The sequence below is a fragment of the Pantherophis guttatus genome, chromosome 8, assembly GCF_059756535.1.
Source record: "Pantherophis guttatus breed Tessera chromosome 8, ASM5975653v1, whole genome shotgun sequence".
Classification (NCBI taxonomy): Eukaryota; Metazoa; Chordata; class Lepidosauria; order Squamata; family Colubridae; genus Pantherophis; species Pantherophis guttatus.
Window position 1 is genome coordinate 1718585 of NC_142070.1, and position 24577 is coordinate 1743161.

At 45.6% G+C, this 24577-nt stretch overlaps 2 protein-coding genes across 8 annotated transcripts in view; one reads left to right on the forward strand and one right to left on the reverse strand.

The window, feature by feature from the left end:
• Positions 1-24577, reverse strand: part of LOC132709238 (uncharacterized) — a 124618-nt gene that overhangs the window by 7389 nt on the left and 92652 nt on the right. Inside the window, exons 1-6 of one of the 6 annotated variants that reach the window (XM_060682339.2) lie at positions 15067-15208; positions 14219-14346; positions 4405-4476; positions 2614-2640; positions 1146-1253; positions 665-763 (exon numbers count right to left, since the gene is read on the reverse strand). In XM_060682339.2, coding sequence (XP_060538322.1) covers positions 665-763; positions 1146-1253; positions 2614-2640; positions 4405-4432 — 262 coding nt within the window. In that variant the 5' untranslated portion in view covers positions 4433-4476; positions 14219-14346; positions 15067-15208. Of the gene's footprint in view, positions 1-664; positions 764-1145; positions 1254-2613; positions 2641-4404; positions 4477-9955; positions 10678-14218; positions 14347-15066; positions 15209-24577 lie in introns of those variants that run through there. The other 5 variants (XM_087874777.1, XM_060682337.2, XM_060682338.2 and 2 more) reach the window with 5 other exon arrangements.
• LOC132711969 (uncharacterized) overlaps positions 23269-24577 on the forward strand; it is a 44894-nt gene continuing 43585 nt past the window's right edge. Inside the window, exon 1 of one of the 2 annotated variants that reach the window (XM_087874760.1) lies at positions 23269-23413. The gene's annotated coding sequence lies outside the window, so the exon portion shown is untranslated. The remainder of the gene's footprint in view (positions 23414-24577) is intronic. The other variant, XM_087874769.1, reaches the window with a different exon arrangement.

Below are 24577 nucleotides of genomic sequence, written 5' to 3' on the forward strand. Positions count from 1 at the left end.
CCATTACGACTGTCCTACTGTCCCCATTTATTTGTACTCATTTCCTATGTTCATGTCCATGTTTATACTTGTACCTGTTATCTTGTACCTGTTTGACAAACTAAATAACTAAATAGAAATAAACAAATAAAATAAACAAATAAACCATGGCCAGATTGGCCTTTCAGAACCATGACCTAAATTTTGTGCCTTGCGGACTGGCATCGGGTTGGTGGAGAGGCTGGAGGTTAGCAATGAATGAATGGCTCTCCTCCCCTGTTCACCCTTGGATTGATTAGATTTTGTTTCCCGACTGTCAGTAGATTGCCAATCAACTTATTTACTGTCTGGAAGGAGCTGGGCTTTTTAATAGCTCCTGATTCTTCTGCAGAACCAGTGAGAGCAGATTAAAGCAGATTAAGTAGCTCCTCAAGGACATTGTGACAAAGTCCACTTAGAGTTTCCCATGGGGAATTTTGATAGCTTCTTGCCCCCCCTCCCGCTGTCTTTCTTAGTTTGTTCTGACATCATCCTGGGACTGAAAGTGTAGATAAGCAGCAGATGGATGCGAATGCTCCTTCCATTCCGATGTAACCCACCAATCTAGCTAGAGGAAGGAAAATGGGCTCAGTGGCCTTGGGGACAGGAATGCATTTGCACGTTCAGAGTGGAACTCTTTACTTACCATTAAGGGTACCATATTCAGCATTCTGTGCAATCATATATTGCCTAAGTTGTGCCACTGCTTTCCGAAGTGGTTCCCGTTTTGCCCTTTCAAGAGTACCTGAAGGAGAGGTTTAATTATCATATAATAATGTTGGATTGAGACCCATTTGGTGTTGGGCTCAAGGCACCAGGCTAGAAAGAAGTCTTGGATTCAAAAGTCACACAGGACCGTGACATGCTCATTTTCAAGAACTTTGTCAACTTGCTATTCCCAGTGATTTTTACTATATTAATCAGTATTCAGTTGTGGGGGGGATAATATATTTATGAGTGTTGGTTTATTTTTTCTTTTGAATGCATCTTTGCAGTTGCAGGCTAACCTGGCTCTTTGCCAACCATTGTCTGGCTTTGGATTCTCCCTCTGTCTCCCAAACTCATTCCCACACACCATTACAGACCCTCAGAACTGATTAATTAGTTGGATAAAATTAAAAACTTACATAAACTGATATACCAAAGGGTGTACAAAAACAGAGAGAAGAGCATGACAACGCCAAGTGTTACACAATTGTAGCCTGAGAGACATTCTTGAAGTTTGCTTGGAGGGCCTGTGTTTAGAAAGGAAGCCTTGATTAGAAATGATCTTAAGAGGTAATAATATGGGTCACACTATCTTCATGATGCATTTTCACCTGCTGTGGGACCTGAACCTGCAACTGCTCCAGAGCCGGGCCCTCAACAAGCAAACCTGTTCATGAAGAAGCCTTCATGAAATGCTCACCTTTGGAGGAGGTGTTAAACCTGCCCTGTATTCTATGGTGGCCTTAGGTTATAGAAACAACATCCATGCCAGGCCTCCCTGATAAAGTAGGGAGCAGAGTTTGGACACACCACTGAAGGATCAAGGCTGAGAAGGAACCGATAGATTTGGGCCTTGGACCCAACTGCTCCTTGACTCTCTTGGGATGGAATAACCTCACATGCCCTTCCCTTCCCTCCTCTCCCCCTCCTCTCCTCTCCCCCCTTCCCTTCCCTTCTCCCAGGGAGTTTCCAAGGCCGAGGATGGGCTTCAACCTGGATCTCTCCAATACTAGGTCACCCTCTCACACTCTGTGCTGTCACTGTGCCCAACAGCCCAAAGCAGCAACATAGCTCCACTACTTTGCTCACCCTCAGCAGACCAATGGCTGGCCTTGGCCAACAAAAGTTCTTAGGCATTCCAGACACCCACCGTAGAAAGACAGTTAACCATAGCCAAATTGGCAAGGGGGCTTCTTCCCTTATGAGACAATCCTTCTGTTCCTCCGTGTTCTGTTTCTCCGTGAACATCCCCAGTATTTGCTCCTTGGCTTCCCTCAGCTCCCCCCTGTTACTGGGGGCCTCCAAGGTTTTAGTGGGCCATGCTGCGTGTCCTCCTCTGGGCAGATCCTCCACCCCCTGTGCTTCCTCTGACAACATCTCAGGCTTAGCAGGGGGTCTCCATTCCTCCTCTGCCTGGAGAGGGTCCGGAGCCTCCCTCCCTTCCCTCGGACCTCTCCTCTCTCGGAAGGGCCTCCCTCCCACTGCTTGGCACGCATCCCCACAACCATCCCGGTGATGGAAGGCTGTGGGGAGGGTGAATCTGCATCAGACCTGCAAACAAGCCCAAAGTGCCAATGCAGCCAATTCCAATTTCCTTGGCAGCTTAAGCATTATGTGTAGCCTTCTGCAGATAAGTCATTTTAAAATATCCTTCAGATAAACACATGTCCAGCATCTGACAAAATGAAAACTAAAAATAAATTAAAACTATAAAAATAATTACAAAATAATAAATAAAATTTTAAAAACACAACAAACAAGCAAATGCAAAGGAGAGACTTGATGGATCAACAGGTCTTTTTCTGATGTCACTTTTCTATATTTCTTTACAAACAGGTTGGGCTCCCAAACCTGATTTATTACACAGATTTTCTGATGCCTACTTACGTTCTGGTTGTTTTGCTGGAGCTGGACCTAGAGAAAGAGAGAAAACCAATTCACCTCCAATATGTCAAATGGAATCAGCCCCAGGCTAATGCATGACCCAAGAATCCTATCCCCAGGAGCCCAATTTCTGCCTAAAGGTTCATCAAGCAGGCGGCCGTAACGAGGAAGCTTGTTTTTACCGGGTGAGAAGCTGCAGGAATTGCATTCCAAGCAACAATAGAATCCTTTGCTCAGCTGCCTTGTTACAAAAGGAAAACTTGAGAATAGAAAAGTACTTTTTCATTTGCTCAAACATTTATCTCACTTCCCCCCAGCCTCTTTACAAATCAGATAGACTGATAAATACTTTTCTACGATTCAGATCCGTTAGATTTCCCACCCCTCCAGCCCAAAGGCTAGAAGAATCACTGCCATTCTGTGGTTCAGGGAAAGCAATCCCACCCCTCCTTCCCCTGCAATGAACATGGTGGCTATCTTCAGCATTAAGATCTTTTCTTCAGCAAAATTCTGTGACACAGAACTTGTATTTTCTGTTTCTGCAATTGTTTTACTTAACTTACAAGAAACTGCTGGCTGAGATCGTCTGCTGGTTTGAGTCAGATAGGAGAGAATATTCGTAGCTCAGAGTTGAAATGAGTGGTCCTTGGTGCTCCCTGAGCTTCTTTGTTTTCTTGGAGACATTTCATTACCCAATTAGGTAACAGCATTAGTGCTAGAAGGGAGAGGAGGAGGAGGAGGAGGAAAGAGGAGGGTGGGATCCTTGGAGCTCTCTGAGCTTGGTTGTGTTCTTGCAGACATTCCATTACCCTACTAGGTAAGAGTGAACTTCTTGGGTAATGAAACATCTGCAAGAAAACAGCCAAGCTCCGAGAACACCAAGGACCACAGAGTTTGGGGTGAGAATATCATCAATATGCTGATGACATCAATTATTCTTCTGGACCCCAGGAAGATCAAGTGACAGTGTCAAAGTCCTGATCCGGTGCCAGGAAACTGTGTGGGCCTAGATGGAGGTGAACAGATTCAGGCTTAATCCTGGCATGATTATGTTTATTTGGACTATGGCCATGTTGCAGGAAGATTCCAGCGTTGGTCTTAAGACGGCTTGCACCTATTTATTTATTTAAATTTATATGCCACCCATCTCACTAGCCAAAACAACTTGCTATCCATTGTGCCCAGTCTGGGGTTTCTCTTGGCGTCACATCTCCTGCTTGAACTCTCTCTGGAAGCAACCTGGCAACCAGCACAGCTTGCAAAGTAGGGCTGTTATATGGGCATCCTGAGGCATACCCATCACTGCCTGTGCTGCTCTCTTCTGGACTACAGGAAGCTTCCAGACCAGCACCAAGTAGAGCATCTTGCAGTAATCAAGCCATGAGTGTCCAGGGAATGAGTAACTTTCTGAAGGATCTTCTGATCTAGGAAAGGGCACAATTGGTGCACCAGATGGAACTGGGCAAGACTTCCTGGCTACAGCTGTCACCTGTTCACCAAGCAGCAGCTGTGAGTCCTGGAAGACCCCCAGATCTTTCATTCACATTTCATTCTGGGTTCTTCATTCCAGTTGCAGCCTCCATTGTCGCCACACAAGGTGGATCCTTGCAAGTCGGCAAATGGTCTCCAGGATCCTCCCAAGAAGGAAGTCTACAGGTAGGGCACTGACATTCTCCTACATGGTCTCCTGCTTGAACAGGGAGTTGGACTAGAAGACCTCCAAGGTCCCATCCAGTGACGATGATGATGATGACGACATATTTTGAGGAGAAGATGGCAGAAAAGATAGCTTACCTTTTGCTGGTGGTGGTTTGGGAGCCATTTTACCTCATCGGTGCATGTAACATCTCATCCCAATGCACACAGCTGGAGAATGGAGCAGATTATGAGAATTAATGTAAGTGGAAATGCAAACATTTTGGTTAAAAAGAGAAAGTGGTCAGCAAAATGGAGACAGCTTTAGAATTAACTAATATCTCCTTTCCTGGATTTTATGTCCTTCTAGTGGACAATCACTTAAACATGAGCCAGCAATGTGCGGCACCAGCCAAAAAAGCCAATGCAATCCTACCTTGTAATAACAGTGGGATAGAATCAAGATCACATGAAGTGATAGTTCCGCTTTATAAGGCCTTGGTAAGACCACACTTGGAATATGGCATCCAGCTTTGGTTGCCACAATATAAAAAAGATTATGATTAGGGGGCTGGAGGCTAAAACAGATGAAGGTCAGTTGCAGGAACTGGAACAGGAACTTTTCATTAGACTGGACTATGTCTAGTCTAATGAAAAGAAGGACTAGGGATGATACGATAGCAGTCTTTCAATATTTGAGGGACTGCTACAAAAAAGAGGGGGTCAACCTATTCTCCAAAGCCCCTGAAGGCAGAACAAGAAGCAACGGATGGAAACTAACCAAGGAGAGAGCCAACATAGAACTAAGGAGAAATTTCTTGACCATACATTTAACCAGTGGAACAGCTTGCGTCCAGAAGTTGTGGATGCTCCATCACTGGAGGTTTTTAAGAAGAGATTGAACAACCATTTGTCTGATATGGTATAGGGCTTCCTGCTTGAACAGTCGGTTGGACTAGAAGACTTCCAAGGTCCCTTCCAACTCTGTTATTCTGTATTCTGTTACATCTTTAGGAGAAAATGTGGAATAGATTTTTGGGCCTTTCCTTAGTGAGACAGGAGGGTCTTATACTATAAATAATATTAATCTATGTATTGTATTATTCACAGTATTATGTTGCTCTCAGAAGTGTTGACGTGGGATAAGAAGTTATGTTGCAAACCTCAGGAAAGTACAAGGAACAGAAGGAACTTGTTAAATGTACTGATGAGCTTAATGACTTATGTTCTATATCATTCCTGTAACGAACTTATATTAAGAAACACATTACCAGAAGTGTTCACGGAAAGTAACAGACGGTGTAAGATAGTACCCATATATGGAAATAGAGTCAGAAGCGTAACGCCTCTGGCGTGGCTAGAATTGCAAAATGTATAAAAAGTACACCTTGGGCGTAGCCCAGGGCTCGGAATCTGACATGTGAATGCTCCGAACCTTTGCTAGCAAATAAACCTGAGTTCTCCAACTTCTGTGGTCTTGTCTCCTGCATTTGGGAAAGTGGATTTTCCCATTTCATTTCAAGACTTGGTGATAATCTGGCATCCCATTCCTCATTTCCTTTCTGGCCAAGTTACCCTCTCAAATGTAATATAGAAGGACTCTATGTCCTCCCCTGGAGTCAGTTTAGGGTGTTTAATATTCATTGTAGGATCACAGCTCGCTCAAATGCAGCCCAGAAATAAAAGGTTGGATTGCACTGGATTGCACAGCAATGAACATGCGCCAAATATGGAACAGCAAGGACATCAGCCTGGCAACCAAGCGTAAGTTAGTCCACCCTATCGTGTTCCCCATAGTTACCCATGGTTGTGAAAGTTGATCCTTAAAAAAGCAAGACGGGAAGAAAATAGACTCGTTTGAGTTGTGGTGCTGGAGAAGGCGCCTGCGTATTCCTTGGGCAGCAAAGGAGACTAACAAGCAAGCCCCGGAGTGCATAACAGCAGCATGTCACTGGAAGGGAAAATCAAAAACTGTGTCTCCCTTACTTTGGCCACGTCATGTGGAGGAATTCACTGGAGAAGGCAATTATCTTTGGAAGAGTTAGCGCTTAGGAAACTAGGCCGTCAAAGAACACAGTGGCTGGACACCCTCAAAGCTGACCCCAGCCAGAGCAGAGGATGACCTGAAGAAGCAACGCAAGATCAGAAAAGGTGGGGGGACCACCTGGCCCATAGAATCGCCAAGAGTTGGACACAACTACAGGCGTTCCTGGGACTGTTAAATTTCTACGCGATTTTCCTAAAAGACAAGGCAACAGTGGCTGAACCCCTGCACAGACTGTTAGCCAAGAAGTCCACCTGGAAATGGGGGAAGGCCGAGGACACTGCATTCGCAAACATTAAGAAACTGCTGTCAGCTGAGTGTTTCTTGATACAATACAACTCTACGCTTCCCCTTGTTTTAGCTTGTGATGCGTCCCCATTAGGCGTGGGAGCCATCCTGAGCCATAGACTCCCTAATGGCCTAGAGGCACCCATCGCCTACTACTCCCGAACTCTGTCAAGCGCCGAGAGAAATTACAGCCAGCTTGACAAGGAGGCCCTCGCCGCCGTCTCGGGAGTAAAAAAGTTCCACGAGTATCTATTCGGGAGGGACTTCGACCTGATCACCGACCATCGCGCGCTCCTGGGTCTCATCGCAGGAGACCAACCAACACCGGCAGCCCTATCGCCCAGGATGACACGCTGGGCCATCTTCCTCGCAGCATACTCTTATCGCCTGGTACATCGACCAGGGGCGGACATGGGCAACACCGACACACTCAGCCGATGCCCACTACCAGACAAACTGGAAGACCCCACACCCGGCATCCCCATTCTGTTGATAGGTGTATTGGACTCGGGGCCCATTACATCAGCAGAAGTAGCGAGAGCCTCAATCAAGAACCACGTGATCCGGTTGGTCGCAAGTTGGGTGACGAGGGGGTGGCCAGAGAAGACTGGGAGTGGGGAATTTAAACAGTATGCGAGCAAACGGGATGAGCTAACGATGCAAGGGGGGTGTCTGTTATGGGGCGATCGGGTTATTGTTCCCTTGTGCCTAAGGGAAAAAGTCTTAACTCTATTGCATGAGGGATACCCTGGGATTGTTCGGACGAAGGGACTAGCCCGGAGCTATGTCTGGTGGCCCAACATGGACGTAGACATTACCGAGTGAATGGGGAGATGCCAACCCTGCCAAGAGTCTTGGCCAGATCCACCGACAGCACCGGTGAGGGAGTGGGAAAGACCCAAGGGACCCTGGTCCAGGATCCACATAGATTTCGCTGGGCCATTTCACGGACAGACCTTTATGGTCATAGTGGACGCATTTTCAAAGTGGCTAAAGATTAAGCTTATGAGGGCCACTACCACCGACGCGGTTATCAGGGAACTGAGACAGTTGTTCGCCACCCATGGGTTACCGAACATCCTAGTTTCAGACAACAGGCCCCAATTCACAGCCACACAATTCGAGGGGTACTTAGTGGACCTGGGGGTCAGACACGTCCTCTCGGCCCCATTCCATTCGGCTAGTAATGGTCAGGCTGAGAGATTTGTAAGAACAGCCAAGGAGGCCCTCTCACGCCTAGGCCCCGGGGACTGGCAGGAAAGAATAGATCGATTTCTAACAGCCCAGCACTCTACACCTTGTACTGCCACAGGCCGAAGCCAAGCAGAACTGTTAATGGGATGGAAGCTACGAGGGGTATTAGATAGGCTGAATCCCAACTACTCCCCCAAGGTTTTCAAGGGGGGGGGGGGAGAGGAAGCTCAGGGAGTTCACCATAGGGACTCCAGTCCACGCCAGGAACTATGGGAAAGGCCCACTCTGGGAAGCAGGAACAATTACAGAAATCACGGGGCCCAAATCATACAGGGTAGACATGGGGGACAGGAGAGTTTGGCGCAGGCACATAGATCAGCTGAGGAGACGAGTAGCCACAGACGCTGAGGAAAACTTCAATGAACCACTCCCTGACTACCAACCAGAACCACAAACTACATCAAGCCCGAGTGCAGCGGAGGACTTAGATGGCAATCCTGACGTCCAGCGCTGCCCCATCGAGGAGTTCCGACCGATCGAAGAAGTCGCCACCCACAAAGAGATCTCGGAGGTTCCATTGGCGGAGCAGGGAGAAACAGGGAGTCCCTCCGACCTGCTCGACACCTCCCCTCCAACTGAACTGCGCAGAGACTTTGTATGCAAATAGTAACCCAAAGTGACTTCTGAGAGGGGAGGAGTGTTATGTAAATAGGTTTTCTTGGCGGGAAGTTTAAACTAACTGACCATCAGCTGATTGGCTGACCATCACAGCTGCAAGGTATATAAAGGGAGCTGTTTCCCTAGGTCAGTTGCTGGGTTCTCACCCTACAATAAAGAGATGTTGTCACTCACTGCCTGGTTTGCTGCGTCCTCATTCACCCAACGTAACACAGAGAATCATTAAAACTGCCCAGAATATCATCGGGCTCCAGCTACCAGCCCTGGACAACATCTTCGAATCTCGCTGTTTGAGGAAGTTGCATAACATTCTCAGAGACTCTTCCCATCCTGCTTACAATCTTTTTGGACTGTTGCCTTCTGGCAGAAGATACAGAACAATTAAAACTTGGACCACACATTTTCTGAATAGTTTTTATCCCAGAGCTATAATTGCACTCAACAATGAACTAAAGGGCCACCATAAATGAGCTGTTGGACAGCATTACTTGGTCTGTTGTGTGGATGTTTGGGTCGTTTAGGGGTGGGGAATTTGTGGTGTGTGTGTGTTGGGGATTGTTATGTGTGTTGGATCTGGTCTTTGGGTGTTAAGTGAATTTCATTGTAAGGGTATACCATGTATACAGGTACAATGACAATAAAGTTATATTATTATTATTATTATTATTATTATTATTATTATTATTATTATTATTATTATTATTATTTACTTTATTCATTAAACATGAAACTCAAGTCAACTGAACATTCAAAAATGCATCACAAATACCATTGACTGGTGCTAATGGTTGATACGGGTTGCTGTCAGCGTCCTAGATATCAATCAAGTATCTTCTTAAAATATACGATTTATTATTATTATTATTATTATTATTATTATTATTATTATTATTATTATTATTATTATTATTTACTTTATTCATTAAACATGAAACTCAAGTCAACTGAACATTCAAAAATGCATCACAAATACCATTGACTGGTGCTAATGGTTGATACGGGTTGCTGCCAGCGTCCTAGATATCAATCAAGTATCTTCTTAAAATATACGATTTATTATTATTATTATTATTATTATTATTATTATTATTATTATTATTATTATTATTATTATTATTATTATTATTATTATTTACTTTATTCATTAAACATGAAACTCAAGTCAACTGAACATTCAAAAATGCATCACAAATACCATTGACTGGTGCTAAATGGTTGATACGGGTTGCTGCCAGCGTCCTAGGGATCAACCAAGTACCTTCTTAAGATGTACAATGTTCCAAGTAGCGCAGTGTTTTTGCAGTTCCGCTGGGGTTATTGCAGGAAGCTGCAATTTGTTGATGTATCTTATAAAATTCTTGGACATGGTACCAAGAGCCCCAATGACAATGGGTATCACTGTTACGATATTAATGGATAATACAATTGTAGTGATACAATGGGTATCCCTGTTGTTGTTGTTGTTATTGTTATTAATTATTATTATTATTGGAATGGGTTACCTACCCAAACTCTGGACTCTTGGTCTATTACCAGAATTAAACTGTGAGTAGGAGCTCCACCGGACTTACTCTTTGTGTCTTCAGCTGGATTTTCCTTCTGACAGTTTTTGACAGTTTGTTCCCTTATGAGGTAGAATATTCAAATCCTGCCTCTCTCCCATTGGCTGGCTGATGGGCCCAATCAACATTCAGCATTCAGCCTCCAGTTTCCTTCTTTGACCCCCCCCCGGAAACCTGCATATTAATTTGCGAACGTCAGAATTTCAGCTGAGCAGCCACGTGCTCCCAGGCCGGCGGGTGGGCGGGGGGTGAGGCGATTTCCAAGAGTCGTGCTTAGTGCCAGGTCCCTGCGCGCTTTCCATTCATCCTGGGTGAAGCAGAAGAGAAGCAGAGAGGGGCGGCACTCTCCCCTGCCGTCTGGACTCGCCCAGAAGGGGCGCTTCTCTGGTCCCGGGCTGGATAAGGGGCCTGAGGCAGAGGGGAGGGTGAGCGGGCGAGCCCCATGGGACTAAGCACGACTCTGGGAAGCAATGCGTAATTACGCAGCAGGGGCAGCCTCTCCTGCTGGGACCCTTCGGCTCATCCCCCAGCAGTCCCTGGCCAATCTTCGAGCTCTTTCCTGGGCCGGCTCTTCACCCACCGCTCTCCTGCCCTATAAGGAGAGCTTGGCAGCCTGCCTCCTTTCGCTCCCGGGCCCGGCGGTAGCAGCCGCTCCGAACGAGCCTCTTCTCTTCCTCTGCTTTCCTTCTCCTCCCTCTGACAAGCTGCACGGTGGGAGGGCTGCATCAGCGAGTCATGCAACGCTGGGAGCCGAACGCAGTTCAGCCGCCAGGAGAGGTGCCCGCCGGCCAGGTCCAATGGCAGCTGCGCAGGGACTCGTGCGTTGGGCGGCTGTGGTGTCCCCCTCCCGCCTCTTCTTTTTATTTTTTATTTTTTTTTTATTGAAAAGTTTTACAAAAAGTTTACATATTTCCCCCCACCCCTTCCCTACCTCAACCTCCCCCCTCCCCCCCTCCCCTTCCCAGAACAAATTACAGGGTATAAACTTCAACAATCATAATCAATCCTAGTCTAAACAATTATGACATTCCACATCTCTTGTTTCTTCAATTCCCTAATTACCCGCCTAGCTTTATTACTTAAAGACACACTAAATATCTATATAATCATTCATAACCTATCTGCAATTTCTTATTCCGATATTTATTTTGAATAAATATCCTTCTCTAGGCGCTGCGGAGGCGCCTTAAGAACCTGCTCGGCAAGAGGGGCCGGAAGAGAGCAGGTGGGCTGCTGCAGTGCGCCTGCAAAGAGGCACATCTGTCTGGGGGGTTTTGGCTTTTGCGGCAGAGAACCAAAAGGAAGCCGCCTATTATTCGAAAGACACGGAAGAGCAAGTAACCTCCCGTGGAAAGGACTCAGAAAAGTGGGAATTCTAGAATACAGCAGTCCTTGATCGCTGAGGCGCCTGGATTCCCAGTGACAGGATGGGGTCCTGCAGGCACGTAGCTTGGCCCCCTGTTTAGTAGCTCCGGCGGCTACAACACAAACGTTCATTCTCCGGCCGTTTTTGAGATTACAGGTTGCAATGGACAGCAAAGCTAGGGTTGAGCCCAGCCGCTTCTCTCCGCCAAACCTTTAGTAGTTCGGAGAACCGGTAATAAAATTGGCTGGCCATGCTCACGAGCCAGTCCCCAGCCCAGTCACCGCTCGCTTACCCTGCCCACCCCGTCAGAGGCTTTTTTTTTTTTTTTTTTTTTACTTTTAAAAGCATTTCTTTCTGCAACCTCTTCGGCCGAAGAGGTTGTAGGAAAAAAAAAATGCCTTCAAAAGCCTCTGGCGATCCCAGCTGTCTTGCCTGATCGTCAGAGGCTTCTAAAAGCATTTTTTTCTGCAACCTCTTAAGGTTGTAGAAAAAATGCTTTTAAAAGTAAAAAAAAAAAAAAAAAGTTGGCCACGCCCACCCAGTCACATTACCCCCCACAAGCCATGCCCACAAAATAAGCCATGCCCACAGAACCGGTAGTAAAAAAATTTAGAATCCACCCCTGCACTAGACTCCTAAACAACTTAAAAAATGGACTACTAAATTGGCCACACCCACTCAGCCATATGACCAACTAGCCACACCCACAGTCACATGACCAACTAACCACACCCACACAGTCACATGACCAACTAGCCACACCCACCCAGCTAGTTCCCCCCCCCCAACAGTCTGAGGGGGTGTGAATTTGCACCGTTTAAAAAGTTTGAGGACCCCTGTATTAGACAATCCCTTAAATATGAGCCATCAGTGTGCTGCAGAAGCCAAAGAAGCCAACACAGTCCTAGGGTGCATTAATGGTAGGATAGAATCAAGATCACATAAACAGTTAGTACAACTTTATAATGCCCTGGTATGATCACACTTGGACTATTGCATCCAGTTTTTGTTGCCACAATATAAAAAAAGATGTGGAGACTCTGGAAAAAGTGCAGAGAAGAGCAACAAGAATGATGAGGGGGCTGGAGGATAAAACTTATGAAGAACGGTTGCAGGAATTGGGTATGTCTAGTTTAATGAGAAGAAAGACTAGGGGTGACATGATAACTGTCCTCCAATATCTAAAAGGCTGCCAGAGAGAAGAGGGGGGTCAACCTATTCTCCAAAGTAGCTAAAGGCAAAAGAAGACGTGACTGTCTAGTATCGTCTTAAAAACCTCCTGATGGAGCACCCACAACTTCCGGTGGCAAGCTGTTCCACTGGTTAATTGTCTTCACTGTTAAGACGTTTCTCCTTAATCCCAGGTTGCTGCCCTGATTAATTTCCAACCATTGTTTCTTATCCTGCCTGCTGGTACTTTGGAGAATAATTTGACCCCCGCTTCTTTGTGGCAGCCCCTCAAATACTGTAATACTGTTATGATGTCACCCCTAATTCTTTTCTTTAGACTAGCCAAACCCAAAACCTGCAGCCGTTCTTCATGTTTTAGTCTACAGGCCTTTCATCATATTAGTTGCTCTTCTCTGAACTTTTTTTCCCCAAGTCTCAAGATCTTTCTTGTAATTTGCTGACCAAAACTGGATTCCAGGTGTGGCCTTACTAGGGTTTTGTAAAGCGGCACTAATACTTCACGTGATCTTGATTCTATGCCTGTTTATATAACCCAGAATTGTATTAGCTTTTTTGGCGGCTGCTGCGCACGGCTGGCTCATAGTCAAGTGATTATCCACTAGGACTCTAAGGTCCCTCTCACAGTGACTGTTGTTGAGGCAGATCTTGCCTAATCTGTACTTATACCTTTGATTTTCCCTGCCCTCTCCTCATTAAAATTCATTTTGTATGATAGAGCCAATTGTTTAAGTTTGTCAAGATCTTTATGGATCCTGAGTTTGTCTTCTGGAGTGTTGGCCATTCCTGCCAGCTTAGTATCATCTGCAAATTTGATGAGTTCCCCTTCTATTCCCTCATCTAAGTCATTTATAAAAATATTGAAGCATAGTGGACCTTACAGGGAGCCTTGTGGTACCCCACCACTTACTTCTCTCCATGTGGATGTATTGCCATTAAGGACTATTCGTTGAGTATGGTTTGTCAGCCAGCTACAAATCTATTTGGTGGTGATGTTGTCTATTCCACATTTTTACGTGGAATGGGCCCTATCTAACAAAATGAATTTGGTTGCCACAATATTAAAAAGTTGTCGAGTCTCGAAAGAGTGCAGAGAAGACCAACAATGAAGATGAGAGTGCTGGAGGCTAAAACATACAAAGAATGGTTGCAGGAATTTGGTATGTCTACTTAAGGAAAGAAAGGACTGGGGTGACATGATAGCTGTGTTCCAATATTTGAGGAGCTGCCACAGAGAAGAGGGGTCAACTTATTCTCTAAAGCATTTGAAGGCAGGATGGAAGCAATGGATGGAGAGAACTAACCTAGAACTAAGGAGAAATGTCCTTATAGTTAGAACAATTAATCAGTGGAAGAGCTTGCCTCCAGAAGTTGTGGGTCCTCCAACACTGACAGTTTTTAAGAAGAGACTGGACAGCCATTTGTCTGAAACGGTATAGGATTTCCTGGTATAGGATGTTGGACTAGAAGACCTCCAAGGTCCCTTCCAGCTCTATTTGACTGAAATAGAGAGCATGGGATGAAAGCCCACGCTGGAAAAACTCAAAATAGGTCTCCTTGGCACCTTCACTGACACGCTAGTAGGAGGCACACTTCTGCTCATCCTGATCTGGAGGGGTTATTCTATTATTCTAAGAGTGGGGAATGTCTCACCTTTTCCACAGCTCTTGATCTGAGGCTAGATCTGAGGCCCAGATTTTCCACGACTGATGCCACACATGGAACGCTGAAGAAGTGAGCCAGTCAGCCAATCAGGGAACCACATAAACTGAATGGGAATTCTGGAATGATGGTTGAAAGTGTTGACAGAAGGATCGATGCCAGGAGGGAAGAGAGGCTGGGAGAAAAGAAGCTGACAGAGGCACCACCACATTATCCGCAGTCTTCCTTTGGAGAGGAAGGGAGGTTATTCTGGAAAGGTGAACATCAGCTTTTCTCACTGGCCAGCTGCGCAGAATGTAACTCAGCAAAAGCCTCCAAGCTGGTGATTTGGTTGAAGGGGAATGTTGGGGTTGAACTGAACCCATCTGTAAATATAACGGGAGGGGGGGAGGGGGAGAGGCAGCCCCTTTGGGACCCTCACTTTTAGCAAAGCAGATTGGATGGAACAGGACATCTATAACCTTTCTCAAAGGACCCTCCCCTTTGGCTGCCTAAACATCATTCTCTCTTAGACACCATGGAGTAGTGCACATTGAGATGGCCACAGAGGGCAGCAGGATTCCTCCTCTCACTCTCTCCCCCCCTCTCAATCCCACTATTTCTCTCTTCTGAGAGGTTCGTGCACCCAGAGATGGGCATCCCCTTGTGGGGCTTCAAGAGGAGCTGCAGCAGATGGCTGCACAAAAGGGGAGAATGAAACAGGGCAGGAAAGAGGGAGCAAAGAGTCAGCATGTGCTACAAGCAGAGGCCTTGGAGCCACTGCCTGAACTGGTGTCTCTGTGCATTTCTTTGTTATGTTTGCACACTGCAAAATCTACACTGGATCCTTGCTGGCTTACCTCATCCCATTTTGTGCATCAGAGGTAGGATGTGCCCGAGACAGAAGGATTTCCATGCAGCCGAGAGGGACCTTCTTCCTGGGGAAGGTGCCCTGAGTGCCAGTTGCATTCTGAACGGGGCAAGGAGGAGGGATGGTTCAGCAGGAGGCGGAAGGAATATTTTGCACGAGTGAGGAGGAGGACTTCCCTTTCTCCCGCCAACCTCAGCGGCTGCAGGATATTTGGGGAGCCCATTCCCTGAGCATTTTCACAGCTGGGAGCATCCATGGGTCCTCCGTTTCCCTGGGCTTTGTTGCTGAGCTTGGATTCACGTTCCCTTTTAAGGGAATAGTGGTGTCCTCAGAGTTCCTGGCTAGGAGGAAAAGCCACTTATGTTTTCAAGTAGGAGATGGATTACACCCCCTGAGAGATCTCCTCTTCTCGAGTGACAGCAAGTTTGCAGAGCAAGCAATAGCAATAGTTCTTAGACTTATACACTGCTTCACAGTGCTTTTACAGCCCTCTCTGAGCGGTTTACAGAGTCAGAATAATAGCGGAGTCATGACAGCATGGTCTGCTCTGAGAAGTATCTTTATGATTCTTTTCCACCTTTATTTATGAGAAAATTGTTGATTGGATTCTTTTTTCTTTTAGTTTTGCCTCATGATGCCTATGTCTGCATTTATGTTGTTTGAAGGAGACAACAAAGAAATGGAAATTTGGACAATCGTTTGGGATTTTGTATCTTCCCTTAGTGGTTGGGGAGTGGGTGTTGTCTTTTATTTTGCCAAAAACAAAATAAGCTTAAAAATTAAAGGAAGTTAAAGATTGATGAATGATGAAATGAATCTTAATAAAACTGTAACTAATTTCCATGGCTTCTATTTACACTACATTTTAAAAGTCCAATTTCACTTCAGTTCAATCTTCTTTTCTCTTTTTTAATTCCTGCTTTCTATTCCTGTCCTGTTCAAGTCTTATACTTTTATTCCAGATTTCCCCCTTATTTGCTCCTTGGTTGGGCTTCCTGGTGTTTTCTCCTGAATCTTTGATCCATCTGAGGGAAATGGCTGAGAGAACAAAGATGCCTTTCTCCCCTCATTTCTTTCAGCTGCTACACCCTTTCCGGAGCCTCTCCTCATCAGGGCAGTCTATCTTTCAGTTGCAATCTTCACTTTGACTCCTATCTTTGGCTCTGTTTATTCAGCCTAAGGCCTGTGGCAGTAGAGCTTCAGGCAGCCAACTAATCATGAAGAGGCCTATCCAGAATCACCTGAACCTTGAGGGCCAAAGAGCTTTGGCTCTTTTTATTTGGCTACTTCATGAGGCCTATGGTGGCAAAGCTTCAGACAGCCATCTTGTCTTCCCTCCTTCTCACCGCCTGCCTAGCAACAGCCCTTTGATTGGGCACTACTATTTGATTGGCAGCTGGATCAACCTGTGGACAGCCACAAAGGTGGGGAACATGGAGCACAAGGGCCTATCACCTACTGAGGTGATCCTTCAATGACAGATGTCAGCCTGAGGGTCAACTAATCATGAAGAGGCCCATCCAGAGTCACCTGAACCTCGAGAGCCAATAAAAGAAAAGAAGCGGTTTTGGCGGGAAGGGTTGAGGTATCATTGGGGAAGGAGGGCAGCCATGATGGGTCCCCTCAGGGAAGGCTGGAAACTGGCTTGGTTATAGTTCAACTTGTGTGTTTTTCCACTGATTCTTTGTGCATAGATCCATTTCTTTCTTGTCTTTTCTTTGTCTAGGTCACGCTGCTTGCCCATTTCTGCCAAGGTCTTTCTCTCTACATTTTACAACCATTTTCTGCTTTCATGGCCACTTCTCCCATCAGTGCATCAGGGACAGAACTTGTGTCATGAAGCATGACTCACATCGAGATATTTACGACTAAAACTTGGCTACTGCAGGCAACCCTGTGTATGGGTCTCGACTAAAGGGAATAAATAACTGGTACTTGTTGGGTTTTTGGCATTCTCTGAGGTTGGTTTCCTGCTTGCAGATGTTTGAGAAGAGGGCTAGATAATTTCATCAGTATTCTGATGATATGAAGTGAGGTCTAATGGCTGTTTATATAACAATAACAGAGCTGGAAGGGACCATGGAGGTCTTCTAGTCGAACCCACTGCTCAAGCAGGACAGCCCTCTACCATTTCAGACAAATGGCTGTCCAGTCTCTTCTTAAAAGCCTCCAGTGAGGGAGCCCCCACAGCTTCTGAAGGAAAGCCATTTCTCTGATTAACTGTTCTAATTCTGAATAAATTGCTCCTTATTTCTAGGTTGTTTCTCTCCTTGATTAGTTTCCATCTGTTGCTTCTTGTCTTGCCTTCAGACGCTTTGGAGAATAGGTTGCACCTCTCTTCCTTGTGGCAGCCTCCCAAATATTGGAATATGTTATCATATCACCCTAGTCCTTCTTTTCATTAAACTAGGCATACCCATATATCCTTCGGCCATCTAATGAGAAGGAAGGACACACTGGAGAAGGATTCACTGAAGAGCCTAATGCTGGGAAAGATTGAGGACAAAAGAAGAAGGGGACGGTAGAGAACGAGGTGGCTGGATGGAGTCACTGAAGCAGTCGGAGTGAGATTAAATGGACTCCAGATGGTAGAGGACAGGAAGGCCTGGTGGAACATTGTCCATGGGGTCGCGATGGGTCGGACACGACTTCGCAACTAGTCGTGGGGTTATACGCAATCTGCTGTTATATGCCTGTTGGTGGCTCATTGGTCAGAGGATTGTGGGTCTAGAAATTGTTTTACATTGTTGGAGCTACACAATCATCCTAGCCAAACCCAGCAGCACCAGAAGACAACCAGGGGTCATTTATAACATATAATGTGGGGATGGTGAATCCTCCATGTAAGCAAAGAGATAGGATGTGGGGTGGCCACATCCACGGACATCAAGCACTGTTGGTGTCATTTGTATCCTTTTTCTATTTTCTTCCAGAATTGTTGTACTTTTAATTTTTGTACGAGATATATTTTATATTATATTTTTCAGGTGAACTTCTGTGAGTCGTTTTTGATGGCAGTAACATAGTAATATATTCCATAAATAAATAAAATAGGCACAGAACCTAACAAACACGGCCCTCCCCGATAAGTCCATCTCTGAATAGGATGAGTTTGCTTACTGGATGGATTCACTTCAAAACATTTTTCTTCTCATCCAAGAAGCTTCCTCAGTTCTCTTTTTCTTCAGAACTGAAGAAGCTTCTTGGATGAGAAGCAAAACACCTTCAAGGAAAAACAAAGCCCAGTTGCCTTTTGAAAAAGCAACTTTGGGAGACCCATGACCCGGATGACCGAGAATCTCCACAGACATTTCTCTCTTTTAGTGGCCTATTTGAACACAGTTTTTAAGTGGGGAACATAAAGGTGGGATATCAGTTCAGTCATACGAACTGGAGATTCTTGTTGAAAACCCACTTTAGGACTGTCAAAGTGAGGAGATGGAGCTTTTTTTACAGCATGATCACCAAAACTGGATGCCATATTCCAAGTGTGGCCTTACCAAGGCTTTATAAAGTGGTACTATCACATCACGTGATCTTGATTCTATCCCTCTGTTGATGCAGCCTAGAACTGTGTTGGCTTTTTGGTCAGCTGCAGCACATGGCTGGCTCATATTTAAGTGACTGAATGCACTAAAAAGTATACTACATCTGAAGCAATGAAACATTTTAAAACAACAAAAAGCATCCAAAAGACATGTACATAGCAGCTGAGATACTTGGCCAGTTAGCAATACTGGCAGAAAACATGGCCCTTGACACATTCAGTGCCCCAGGCATGGGGACACAGTGATGTTTTTAGGGCTGTACTGAAAAAGGCACCGGTGCTTTTCACCACAATGCCATATGCAACCGGTCATTCCTTCAAGAACCCTTGCATGTATGCTAATACCAAGGTAGCTATTTCCAGCAAGGACTGCATCTACCCCAGTTCTACCGAGGAAATCCCAGTTTGGACAATTTTGAAGCAGGAGAAGAAAATCCACACTGTACTTAGACTTTGCTGAGGACCACCTGAAATGCAGAAGCTTCCCAGGGCCAGAGGAAGAAACTGAGGGCTAAGCGCTGAATCCTGATTGGACACAGCAGCCAGCCAATCGGAGAGCAGCAGGAGCTGAATATTCTACATCATAAAGAAAATGAACTTCTGAAGCTGCAGAAGGAAGCTCCAGTTGTAGGTACCGAGAGAGGGGAAGAAGAAAAAATGATTAAGGCTCTCGAGCAATAGTGCTTCTGCTCACCTGCTCAAGTCCAGGAGTGGCTCCAGGGTCTGCAGGTTGGCTAGGGACTCTTAGCATCCTGCCTCTAATCCCTCTGCCACTGGGCTGCGATTCAAGGAGAAAGTGAGATAAATGTTTCTTTTTGGACCAGGAAACTGGGGCATTGGAAGGTGCAAGTGCTCAGGGACCCGAGCAGCACATTTTCTTCACTGGGTCCGAACTCTGGAGCGACCGATTCCTGGGAGATCCCTGCCTAATCAGCATCTGGGAGGGAAAGTTGTCCCAGAGATGTGCTGTTTCACTGCTATTGTTTAGCAGAGTGACTTTTGTCCCGTGCTGTCTTTGTATCTGTGCTCAGGCTGTTTATAGGTGATGGATTTGTAGCTTTCCTTCAGTTTTTGGTTTGTGTGAGATGTTTTAGTTGGTCTGTGCTCCACAGAGAAGACAGGAGTCCTCTGCCGAGGTTCACGTTTTAGAGTGGGAAAAGAGAGACCAGGTCGGAGCTGTGCTCCACCCCAGACTCCATGAGTGACCTTGAACCAATCACTCCACTTCACCACATGGAATTATGCTTATGGCTTGCAATCATGACTGTAATAGTATTTAAGGGGCTTCCACAAAGACGTGATGCTGACAATGAGAACAATTAGTCAGTTTAACAGCTTGCCTTCCAAAGTTGTGGGTGCTCCATCACTGGAGGTTTTCAAGAAGCGATTGGACAACCATTTGTCCAGGATAGTGTAAAATCTTGGGCAGGAGGTTGGACTAGAAGACCTCCAAGGTCCCTTCCAACTCTGTTACTGTGTTAATTTCTTCAATTATGTGTCTTCCCTGCCTTCTTCCACCAGTTGTCCACTACCTTAGATACAGGGCCTTGTTCTTGTGAAGCTGCTGTATGCTGGGCTGTGTTCTTCCTTGCTACCCTGTTAACAGGACCTTGAGGAGTCAGGAAAAGTTGTGTACGTGGATGGAAGCAGAGTGAGGAATGTGTAGTTGTGATCAAGCCAAAAAAAGAGTAACATTTTAAGTAGTATCGTATTGAGCATCTGAGTGTATGGAGAAGCTGAGAATGCCAGATCTAGGAGAGTCACTATGTTACAAGAATCTCACCAGACTGACGGCATCCCCCTGGGAATGGTCAGATAAGGCTTCACGAATTGCAGGGGAGGGCAAGCCTTTGATGCTTCCTGCTGCGGTGAGAATCCAAATTCAGGCCCCTCTTAACTCCTCTGTCCAGCCTAGCTGGAGATTCTACCACATTTATATACACAAAGTTCTTTAGCCCTATGGCAGGTAACTATGTGGGAATTGAATTGGAGTCAATATGTATATGTGTGTGTATGTTTGTGTGTGTGTGTATTACACAAACACATACACACAATGTGCCACTCTCATAAAAGTGGAATATAAACATAACCAATCAAGGTAGAATCAGGATTCAAAATACAGTTGTTGGGTCCAAAGCCTTTGATTAAATGTTGTTTATTTCTGAAGTCCTCCTGGTTGTTGTCCATTTCCTCCTCCTGGTTTTAATACAAAGGTTGGGGCTGGAGTTGGCTTCTCTGTCTTGCAACATTAATTTTTCACCGTCTGCTCCACCATCATCTTCACTTTTCAGGATGAACTGTTAACTGCACTAGACTCTTAAACAACTTAAAAAATGGACTACTAAATTGGCCACACCCACTCAGCCATATGACCAACTAGCCACACCCACAGTCACATGACCAACTAACCACACCCACACAGTCACATGACCAACTAGCCACACCCACCCAGCTAGTTCCCCCCCCCCAACAGTCTGAGGGGGTGTGAATTTGCACCGTTTAAAAAGTTTGAGGACCCCTGTATTAGACAATCCCTTAAATATGAGCCATCAGTGTGCTGCAGAAGCCAAAGAAGCCAACACAGTCCTAGGGTGCATTAATGGTAGGATAGAATCAAGATCACATAAACAGTTAGTACAACTTTATAATGCCCTGGTATGATCACACTTGGACTATTGCATCCAGTTTTTGTTGCCACAATATAAAAAAAGATGTGGAGACTCTGGAAAAAGTGCAGAGAAGAGCAACAAGAATGATGAGGGGGCTGGAGGATAAAACTTATGAAGAACGGTTGCAGGAATTGGGTATGTCTAGTTTAATGAGAAGAAAGACTAGGGGTGACATGATAACTGTCCTCCAATATCTAAAAGGCTGCCAGAGAGAAGAGGGGGGTCAACCTATTCTCCAAAGTAGCTAAAGGCAAAAGAAGACGTGACTGTCTAGTATCGTCTTAAAAACCTCCTGATGGAGCACCCACAACTTCCGGTGGCAAGCTGTTCCACTGGTTAATTGTCTTCACTGTTAAGACGTTTCTCCTTAATCCCAGGTTGCTGCCCTGATTAATTTCCAACCATTGTTTCTTATCCTGCCTGCTGGTACTTTGGAGAATAATTTGACCCCCGCTTCTTTGTGGCAGCCCCTCAAATACTGTAATACTGTTATGATGTCACCCCTAATTCTTTTCTTTAGACTAGCCAAACCCAAAACCTGCAGCCGTTCTTCATGTTTTAGTCTACAGGCCTTTCATCATATTAGTTGCTCTTCTCTGAACTTTTTTTCCCCAAGTCTCAAGATCTTTCTTGTAATTTGCTGACCAAAACTGGATTCCAGGTGTGGCCTTACTAGGGTTTTGTAAAGCGGCACTAATACTTCACGTGATCTTGATTCTATGCCTGTTTATATAACCCAGAATTGTATTAGCTTTTTTGGCGGCTGCTGCGCACGGCTGGCTCATAGTCAAGTGATTATCCACTAGGACTCTAAGGTCCCTCTCACAGTGACTGTTGTTGAGGCAGATCTTGCCTAATCTGTACTTATACCTTTGATTTTCCCTGCCCTCTCCTCATTAAAATTCATTTTGTATGATAGAGCCAATTGTTTAAGTTTGTCAAGATCTTTATGGATCCTGAGTTTGTCTTCTGGAGTGTTGGCCATTCCTGCCAGCTTAGTATCATCTGCAAATTTGATGAGTTCCCCTTCTATTCCCTCATCTAAGTCATTTATAAAAATATTGAAGCATAGTGGACCTTACAGGGAGCCTTGTGGTACCCCACCACTTACTTCTCTCCATGTGGATGTATTGCCATTAAGGACTATTCATTGAGTATGGTTTGTCAGCCAGCTACAAATCTATTTGGTGGTGATGTTGTCTATTCCACATTTTTACGTGGAATGGGCCCTATCTAACAAAATGAATTTGGTTGCCACAATATTAAAAAGTTGTCGAGTCTCGAAAGAGTGCAGAGAAGACCAACAATGAAGATGAGAGTGCTGGAGGCTAAAACATACAAAGAATGGTTGCAGGAATTTGGTATGTCTACTTAAGGAAAGAAAGGACTGGGGTGACATGATAGCTGTGTTCCAATATTTGAGGAGCTGCCACAGAGAAGAGGGGTCAACTTATTCTCTAAAGCATTTGAAGGCAGGATGGAAGCAATGGATGGAGAGAACTAACCTAGAACTAAGGAGAAATGTCCTTATAGTTAGAACAATTAATCAGTGGAAGAGCTTGCCTCCAGAAGTTGTGGGTCCTCCAACACTGACAGTTTTTAAGAAGAGACTGGACAGCCATTTGTCTGAAACGGTATAGGATTTCCTGGTATAGGATGTTGGACTAGAAGACCTCCAAGGTCCCTTCCAGCTCTATTTGACTGAAATAGAGAGCATGGGATGAAAGCCCACGCTGGAAAAACTCAAAATAGGTCTCCTTGGCACCTTCACTGACACGCTAGTAGGAGGCACACTTCTGCTCATCCTGATCTGGAGGGGTTATTCTATTATTCTAAGAGTGGGGAATGTCTCACCTTTTCCACAGCTCTTGATCTGAGGCTAGATCTGAGGCCCAGATTTTCCACGACTGATGCCACACATGGAACGCTGAAGAAGTGAGCCAGTCAGCCAATCAGGGAACCACATAAACTGAATGGGAATTCTGGAATGATGGTTGAAAGTGTTGACAGAAGGATCGATGCCAGGAGGGAAGAGAGGCTGGGAGAAAAGAAGCTGACAGAGGCACCACCACATTATCCGCAGTCTTCCTTTGGAGAGGAAGGGAGGTTATTCTGGAAAGGTGAACATCAGCTTTTCTCACTGGCCAGCTGCGCAGAATGTAACTCAGCAAAAGCCTCCAAGCTGGTGATTTGGTTGAAGGGGAATGTTGGGGTTGAACTGAACCCATCTGTAAATATAACGGGAGGGGGGGAGGGGGAGAGGCAGCCCCTTTGGGACCCTCACTTTTAGCAAAGCAGATTGGATGGAACAGGACATCTATAACCTTTCTCAAAGGACCCTCCCCTTTGGCTGCCTAAACATCATTCTCTCTTAGACACCATGGAGTAGTGCACATTGAGATGGCCACAGAGGGCAGCAGGATTCCTCCTCTCACTCTCTCCCCCCCTCTCAATCCCACTATTTCTCTCTTCTGAGAGGTTCGTGCACCCAGAGATGGGCATCCCCTTGTGGGGCTTCAAGAGGAGCTGCAGCAGATGGCTGCACAAAAGGGGAGAATGAAACAGGGCAGGAAAGAGGGAGCAAAGAGTCAGCATGTGCTACAAGCAGAGGCCTTGGAGCCACTGCCTGAACTGGTGTCTCTGTGCATTTCTTTGTTATGTTTGCACACTGCAAAATCTACACTGGATCCTTGCTGGCTTACCTCATCCCATTTTGTGCATCAGAGGTAGGATGTGCCCGAGACAGAAGGATTTCCATGCAGCCGAGAGGGACCTTCTTCCTGGGGAAGGTGCCCTGAGTGCCAGTTGCATTCTGAACGGGGCAAGGAGGAGGGATGGTTCAGCAGGAGGCGGAAGGAATATTTTGCACGAGTGAGGAGGAGGACTTCCCTTTCTCCCGCCAACCTCAGCGGCTGCAGGATATTTGGGGAGCCCATTCCCTGAGCATTTTCACAGCTGGGAGCATCCATGGGTCCTCCGTTTCCCTGGGCTTTGTTGCTGAGCTTGGATTCACGTTCCCTTTTAAGGGAATAGTGGTGTCCTCAGAGTTCCTGGCTAGGAGGAAAAGCCACTTATGTTTTCAAGTAGGAGATGGATTACACCCCCTGAGAGATCTCCTCTTCTCGAGTGACAGCAAGTTTGCAGAGCAAGCAATAGCAATAGTTCTTAGACTTATACACTGCTTCACAGTGCTTTTACAGCCCTCTCTGAGCGGTTTACAGAGTCAGAATAATAGCGGAGTCATGACAGCATGGTCTGCTCTGAGAAGTATCTTTATGATTCTT